Source organism: Tupaia chinensis, unplaced genomic scaffold (genome assembly GCF_000334495.1).
Source record: "Tupaia chinensis unplaced genomic scaffold, TupChi_1.0 Scaffold000395_1, whole genome shotgun sequence".
NCBI lineage: Eukaryota > Metazoa > Chordata > Mammalia > Scandentia > Tupaiidae > Tupaia > Tupaia belangeri.
In genome coordinates this window covers 225327-234096 of record NW_006159897.1, presented here as the reverse complement: position 1 = coordinate 234096, position 8770 = coordinate 225327, and the positions used below count along the sequence as shown (strand labels likewise).

At 41.0% G+C, this 8770-nt stretch overlaps 1 protein-coding gene across 1 annotated transcript in view; it reads right to left on the bottom strand.

Annotated features, from left to right (window-relative positions):
* GNS (glucosamine (N-acetyl)-6-sulfatase) overlaps window positions 1-8740 on the bottom strand; it is a gene marked incomplete at its 5' end in the record, with an annotated part of 48595 nt that extends 39855 nt beyond the window's left edge. The window contains 2 exon segments of the mRNA XM_014590032.1: window positions 2910-2969; window positions 8657-8740. Coding sequence (XP_014445518.1) covers window positions 2910-2969; window positions 8657-8740 — 144 coding nt within the window.
* Between the last annotated feature and the right edge of the window lie 30 nt (window positions 8741-8770).

Genomic DNA, 8770 nt, shown 5'->3' with positions numbered 1-8770 from the left:
ATTTTTTTGTTTTTTTTTTTTTTTTTTTTTTTTTTTTTTTTTTTGCCTTTCAAACTGGAGTTGGAGTTTTTAAGTAGTCGTGAGGATAAATGTTCTTCTGCATGTGCACATTGACCAGTTGTATATAGACTTGTTTTCCTCCTTGGCTTTTTGTTCTGGATTACTGGAAAAGTCATAGCATATTTTTCTATGCTTTTCTATGGAAAAATGGGTCACGTTTTTTCTGACAACTCAATATGTAAGATTTATAAAGTATTTAGTCATGTTACAACAAAAAAAAAAAACCTTTCTATTTTTACTTTTACCTCTAAATTTTATTACAAGTTTGACTTCTGTATTTTTTTTTTTTTTTGCCATAGAGCATGTGCACTCACTGGAGAGAGAGACAGAGACAGAGACAGAGAGAAAGTGAGATATCAAGCCCCCCATCCCCACAGGAAGGATGATCATACCACAATCCCTTTTTTTCCTTTCTTATCTAGGGATTTTGGGCACACACACACATATACTTGGTGTTTTTTGTCAAGCCTCCAGGGCCAGGACTTGAACCACAGAGTCATCCACATGGGATCCAGCACTTTAACTACCTGCTAACCCGACTTCTGTAATTTTTACACTGCCAACTCTTAATCCTTTCCCTTTGTGTTTTCTAATCTACTTTAGAAAAGTTACTAAATTTTGTTTTTTGGTTTGCATCTTACTGAATTCTATTAATTTAAAAGTTTTCTGGGACCAGCAGATGGTGTAATGGTTTTATCACTGGACTCCCATGTAGTCAACCATGGTTGAAGTCCTGGAACTGGTGGCTTAAAACACGCTGGGGATGTGTGTCCCAAATCCCGAGAGAATGGAGAAGGGATTGTGGCATGGGCCATCTTTCCGGGGGGAGGGGGTGTGATTTCTCACTCTCTGTCTCTGCCTCTCTGGTGAGCACATGTGCTCTACAGCAAAAATCTCTCTTTAAAAAAAACTAAAATAAACAGTTTTCCAACAATTCCTCTGTGTTTCTAGGTAGAAAAGCCAAATAGGTGGAAAAACAATTTTGTCTTTTTCCCAATAGTTTTACTTCTTCTTTCCATAAGCCAAACAAAGTTAAATGAGAGATTAGGATTTGTAGCATTCCTGACAACAATGCTGAGTCTTTCACCTTAAGTATATGAAGTGTGCTATTTGTCTGAAATATTCATAATAGTAAAGATATATGACTCTAATAGTTTAATTAATTACCAGGGGAGATGGCAGGTGGCATGGTGGTTAAGAGCATTGGACTCCCATGTGTCTGACCATGGTTTGAGTCCCAGAACTGGTGGCTTGCTTTCTTACTTTCTCTCTCTCTCTCTCTCTCTCTCACTCACTCTGCTCCTCTTTGGTCAAATTAAAACAAATGAATAAATAAATAAAATAATTTTTAAAAAAAGAATTACCAGGAAAGGATACTAAAATTTCAGAGGACTTTCATCCATCTATTGAGATAAACATCTAATTTTCCTTTTTTCCATTACTGATATGATGGTAGTAGACACTATAATAACAAACATTATGTAGTACTCATTATCACTTGGCACTGATATAAGTGCTTTAAATATACACCAACTCATTTAACTTCACAATGACCCTGAGGCAGATTTTAGTACTCTCATTTACAAATGGAGACACTAAGGGCCAGAGAGATTAGATAACTTGCCCAAGTTCACAAAGCTAGAAAAGAGGATGAAAGAATCTTCAAAATTAGGCAGTCTGGTTCCAAAGTCTATGCTCTTAAATATAACACTATGCTACTTTTCAACAGATTTCCTAGATCTTTCCTGATAGTCGACCACTTACTGGGTTATGTGTAAGGTTCTCAAATTTCAACTGTTGTTATCTTATTTGAATCTCTGTGTTTTTACATATTTATGTTTTATATTTATGCATCTACCTATTAGGGGCATGCTATTATCTCTGTCAGGCTTGACTATCAGGGTTAATTGGATTTCTTTTTTTTTTTTTGAGAGGTTTTTGCTATAGGGTGTGTTTGTTTGCTCACCAGAAAGACAGAGAGAGAGAGAGAGAGAGAGACAGAGAGACAGAGAGACAGAGAGACAGAAAGCAAGAACTCACCCCCAAGGAGGGATAGCCAAGCCACAATCCCTTCTCCTCCATTCTCCTCTTGGGATCTTGGGCATGCACACACACACGCCCAGCATGAGTTTGAGCCACTGGGTCCGGGATTTGAACTGTGGAACTGTGGTCAACTACGTGGGAGTCCAGTGACATAGCCATTACGCCAACTGCTGGTCCCCTAATTGGATTTTTCTTTCTTTCTTTCTTTTTTTTTTTTGAAGAGGTTTTTGCTATAGGGCGTGTGCGCCCGCCAGACAGACAGACAGAGACAAAGCAAGAAATCAACCCCCAGGGGGGATGGCCATGCTGCAATCCCTTCTCCTCCATTCTCCTCTTGGGATCTTGGGCACACACGCACACACGCCTGGTGTGAGTTTTAAGCCACCGGGTCCGGGACGTGAACTGTGGTCGACTACATGGGAGTCCAGTGACAAAGCCATTATGCTAACTGCTGGTCCCCCTAATTGGATTTTTCTACAGAACAGTCTACATGGTATAAATGCTACTTGATTCTTACAATCATGTTTCTAATTGCAAATAGTGAGGTTGTAAATAAAACTCTCTGGTTCTGAGTTGTGGAACAAACAGACTTAGAAAATACCTACAATTAATCTTCACTTAATAAAAAGTGTAATTTCAATTAAAAGAATTCATATCACATTGAATAAAGTCTTTCTTTTAGCTCAAGCATTTAAGTAAGAGAAAAACCCATATACATTACAACAGGCTTGCCTGAAGATGATGTTTTTTCTTAGAATATAAATACAATTAAAGAGTAACAAAATTAAATCAGCTTCAAAACTTACAGCACTGGAGAAAGTCATCCCCATCTCTCCTATGAGAGCCTTGGTTTTCTTCAGTGGTGTCTGTAAAGTAAGAAATCATCCATTAATTAATTATCCATTCCTTCTCCTAATTAAAACACAGCCCAGAATGCATGTTTTGTTGGATCTTACTCGAGCTTTCATTCCCCAATGATCAACTGTGACACTAATCAACAGCCAGGAGTCCTGTGGATTCTGGAGATGAACCAAACAGGTCTGGCTACAGAGAGTTGCATCCTGTGTAAAAGTGCTGGGGTCACACTGTTTGCAGGAAGGGAAAGTTCACATATGATGGCATTATTCCAGCGATGCCGACTTCAACGTAATGAAATTTTATGCCCTTTTCTTATTTGTCACCAGTTCCCTTCAAAGTAAATAGGGCAGATGTATGTAGCTCAATGAATTCATCTTTAGAAGCAGGATGTGGGAAAGGATGTGGAAGGAGCTTTCCATCCTTTCCCACAGAAGACAACACTTAGATTCTGAATGCCAGACAAGGCCCCGAGGCTCGGAGCTTGACTCAAACCTCACATACTCTGTGGAGTACGAAAGGAGAGCCCGGGCAGACACCTTCTATCAGCTCACTGCCCTCTGAGCTCGACTGATCTCTTGGACGAGGTGGCAGGCAGGTATATACAGAGTCCTGTCAAGCAAAAGGTGAGTCGGAAATAACATTTTTACATCCTTGCTTTTCACCTTTTGTTCAAAATCTAAGATCTTGAAAAGTATAGAAAACAATGAACTTCATCACAGAGTGAGGACAACACTATGAAGACAGTTAGATAAATATAAATAAGACAGACAAGTAATCTTTATTTAGATTTCAGATGACAAGATGATGACCGAAGAGGTCCACTTTAGTTGTATTACTCTGATACCTTTGAAGTCTAAGACCATACTGAATGTGGTTTTAAGCATATTTTGTGGTATAAAAATTCCTTAAAGATTGATATTCCAAACATAAACTAGGTTTAATAAGTCTATTTTTCAACAATGTATAAAATAAAATTTCCCTATTATTTTATATAAATAGAAAAAATTCAAGGAGCCCATAAGCTCAAAGGGATGAGAATTTTAACTTATTCAAGAAGAGATGTGTAACGGGCTCCCAGAAGGCAGAAATATAGGTCTTTGCAACCTTCAGAAGCAGTGCCACCAGCTCTCCTCAAAACAGCACTGGGTGTGATCCTCAGGAAAAGAACGCTGGGCTGGATGAAACACTGGTCTGACAAAGAACTGGAGTTACCATGAGGACATGGGGCGAAGGAGGCAGGCATGAGGACGTGAAGGATTAAATGAAGAAAGCGGCCACGTGAGTTGATTGTGTGGGATTCAATCACCAGTTGTCTGAAGATAAGCAGAACTATCAAAGAATATACAATTTAGAGTAAGACTATGTTGTGTGGGAGACCAGCAGATGGCATAATGGGTACATCGCTCTGGACTCCCATGTAGTCAACCGCAGTTTGAGTCCCAGACCCAGTGGCTTAAAACTCACGCCAGGTGCATGTGCATGCCTACCCAAAATCCACAGAGGTGACTGGAGAAGGGTCTGCAGCATGGCTATCCTTCTGGGGCACAATTTTTTTGCTTTTCTGTCTACCTCTCTCTGGTGAACGCATACGCCCTAGAGCAAAAACCTCTCTCTTTCTAAAAGAAAAAGACAATGTCGTGTGACTATAACACATTATTAACCTCTTAATGTGCCTTAGGCACTGATCTAGGCAACAGTGGACAGGCAATAGAAGGTACCTGCCCTGATGACCTTTGTACTTTTGGGGACTTTAATAATGAACAGTAAATAGTAAATTATCCCAGGCAGCAATCAGTGTTATGAAGAAACTATCAGGATGATGTGATTTCATCTGCTGGAAAGAAAGGGTAGAACTAATACTTTATATGAGTGGTCAGGAAACGCCTCTTCCCGAGCCACATGGCGAGGAGTCAGTCAGGAAGGAGCCAGGGGAGACTTTCAGGCTGAGAGTATAGCAAACACAAAGTCTGCCGAGGAAGGGGACCGGCACCTGTGAGGAACAGAATGCAGGCAGTTGGTAGAAGCATTTTAGGAAGCAAAGGGGAGAGAGAGGTAAGGTACAGTCAGAGAGATAGGCAGGAGCCCGATGATGATACAAGGCAATGAAGGAATTCAGATTTCTTTTTAAAGCTGCCAAAGGGCACATACACTCTAGAGAGAGAAAAAGTACCACCCCTGTGGGGGTGTGGTCACGATGCAATCCCTTCTTCATTTCTCCAACCTGTTGGGATTTCGGGCATGCACAGACACACCATTGGCACATTTTTCAAACCCCAGTACCTAGATCTGAAACACAGTTGGCCATGTGGGATTTAGCTCTTTTAATCACTATGCCACAGACCAGCAGATGGTGTAATGGCTACATCATTGGACTCCCATGTAGTTGACTGTGGTCTGAGTCCCAGACCCCACAGCTTAAAATCATGCTGGGTGCATGTGCATGTGTGCCCAAAACCACACAGGAGAAAGGAGGAGGGACTGTGGTGCAGTCATCCCCCTGGGGGTGTGATTTCTCATGTCTCTCTGTCTCTGGAAAGCGCATGCATCCTATAGCACAAATCTCTCTAGAAAAATCACTATGCCACAGAGCAGGCCTAGAATTTAGATTTTAGTTTAAGAAAGAATAAGTTTTTATTGATAGCCATAATCTTTATATTGCTAAGTGTAGTAAAAGTGATAACCATAGTCCATGCTTTATTGAACAAGTACCAAACAAGAAACTGAAAATGTATATGTACATCCACGCTAACCTGAATGCAAATCGAATCCCTAAGATCTAAGGAAAGACAGAGTTGGTCAGTTTAGGTCAGATACATCAGTCTTTAAGAAGCAGCCAATTTTACACTCTTGTCTTAGTATTCACACTTGTACAATCTTATACTGTTGTGAGAGAGTGTGTTACTTGGCTCATATCCAAGCAAAATCCCGTGGACAGAAACCCTAAGGAGTCATTTACTCTCCTGGTCTGGTATACAGCATTCTGAAATATTTCTGACAATTCTAATAATTCGTTGGATACCTTTTCTTTTAGCAAAGGAAACTATCTTGCTTAAAGCAAAGCAATGACATGATGTATACATTTCATCATGGCTCCTTCCCTTTCTTGAGGTCTTGCTCAAATGTCACCTTTTTTTTTTTTTTTAGAAAAAAGGAATTATATTATTTAACCACTTATATAGAGTGCAAGGGAGGAAGGAAGAAGGGAAGGGAGAGAGAGGGAGAGAGAGTGAGAGAGCGAGAAAGCAAGCGGGCAGGCCTGGGACTGAAACTGCAGTGGGCCATGTGGGAGTCCAGCGCCCTTAACCACCACGCCACCTGCTGGTCCCTCAAATGTCACTTTTTGTAGAGTGCATGATTTTAAAAAGCAACCTGTGCTTCTGTGAAGAACAGTGTGTCCACCACACCACAATGATATGAAGTAAAACCAAGGTAGTAACAATTGCCTGGGCAAGAAAGTAAAAACAGACTATCACAGGAGATATCTGAACAAATACAGTGGCCAATTAAAGAGTGTTACTACATGAAAGACTACTTAGAAGATGGCTGGAAAATTCTACATCAAACAAAAATCACACAAGTGCTATTGTCCTTTGACCTGTTAGCCTTGGAGGGTGATCGCTGTTTATTTTGCCAACTACAGCAACAATCTGTAATCTTTTTTGGGTCAAGACACTCTCTCTACAAAAATCAAGATAGCATAAGCTAAGTTTGAACATATCAGTGGAAGAGTTCTATGACCCTGCTGGCATTCGCAGATGTCACCTGAAGAATCTCTGCATACGTGACTATGCCGGTGTGGTGAAACGATAGCTGATGAGTGTTATCTCAGCACTTCGGAATAGAAGAAAAAGATGGTGCTCTGGGATAAGACACCCACATTTCGCCCCTGACTAGCTAGCTATCTGAACATTGGCCAAGTTACTCAACCACCTCTAAAGTTTTACAGTGTTTCCTATTCTTAAGAGGACAGTATCTATAGGCGGGCAGGTTCGCAAATGCTGTTACTGTCTTCTCTCTTCCCAATAAGTCCTGTTTGACAATTACTGGGAGAATATTTTCAAAAAGGCTATGAAAGAAGCCGGAATTCTCTGGAGAGCTGGGAGCATTAAGTTTGACTTGTTCCCTCCCATCAACTTTGTCTCCTCTGGTATATACACCCGTTAAAACAAGAACCTGTTACTGGATTAATGTACACACGGGTCCTAGATATACATAGGAGACAGTTGTGGTCTGTAAGAACTGCACAAACTGAATTCTGTATATGTTGTATTGAAGTAATGAATTTCATATTCAACAGAGATATACGGAAGTTTGACTTTTTAAATGTTTTAGTACAGAGATGGCTCACTTTTTATGACAAAACACTATTTAAATATACAATTTTTTTTTAAAAGGAGTTTTGTGAGCAGGAAGATAAATGTAATGGTTGGAATGATGGCAAAACCAAACTAAAATCTAGGAGGGAAATGAAATTAAGGCTCTTTGAGCAATATGGCTGGGTAGAAACTAAAAGCAATGAAGTATACATGGTAGGAAGAAGTGTGGAGTGAAAATGCAAGAATAGAAGTTCACACTTTTGAGCATGACCTGAGTAAAAAACAGATTTTACTTCACTACCCAAAATATTTACTATGGCTATGCTTACCTTTACCACCATACACAAACATTTTACATTCTATTCCACAGCAAAGCAAAAATGTTGATAGCTACTCAGACTAAAATGATTTCACAACTCACTCATGGGTTGGGACCAGCAGTCTGAAGGACACTGAGCTAGGAATGTACTACACAGTAAAACTTGGGAACCTCTTGCCTGGAGTGTTTTCACAGTGTCAGCATTCCACTGAAAGCAAAAAGAGAACTGAACCAAAGAAAGCCATAAAGCTTTGTTTTTAAAAAAGTTGCGAGGGATGCTAGACCCAGAATCAGAGGACTAATCAGAATTCTGTCCCAACTCTGCCTCAACTACTTACGTCCTGCGCAAGCCCGTTTCTGGACATCCATGAGGATGAGTTGGGGTGGATATCCACACAATTCATAAATTCTAGCACTCTAAACATTAACACAATTTAGCTCTGGGAAAGAATTAAGTCTTGAGCAGCACTCATTAGATGTAAAAGGGAACAATGACAGTATCTAATCCAGCAGCCAGGTGTTCAATTAGGTTAATTGAATTTTCGTGATTCTTACAAAGCAAAACACACTCTCGACAGTTCGACGACCAAGCTCCTAGATTAGTTTATTTCAGCCCTGATTTTTACAGAGATCAGGCACAGACATTGCACACAGGCACAAAGGCAGAGGTGGCCTAGGCTCTTCATAAAAGGGACTTCACTTGTTCTCCGATCTTCTAATCCAAAAGAACAATCAAGGCTTCGTACTCTGCCAGCACCTGCTCCTCATCGCTTCAACCCACCCCTACTAGCGTTCACATTTATTTCCAGACATGAACGCAAACTCTGCAGCAGTACGGTCCACACTTAGAAGCACTGTGTGAGTGCATGTGTATCAATTCAGAAGAGGAAACAGAATCCTAAGACTCCTTAAATCTGCCTAAAGGGCCTTGCGCGTCAAAACGAAATCTACCCAGGGTCTAGGCAGCTAGTTCCGAGAGTGGGGGTGGGGACAGGAAAAGGCAAGGAACCGGGATGTCACCCCTGGAGATAGAGGGGCGGGGCAGGAATTTTAGCGTTACCATGCCGCCGAGCACTTCGTCCTGGTCATCGGTGAGAAGCAGCACCACATTGGGCCTCCGAGAGCCCGCCGCCACCCCGGAGACACCAAGGGAGCCACCCCGCACCAGCCGTAG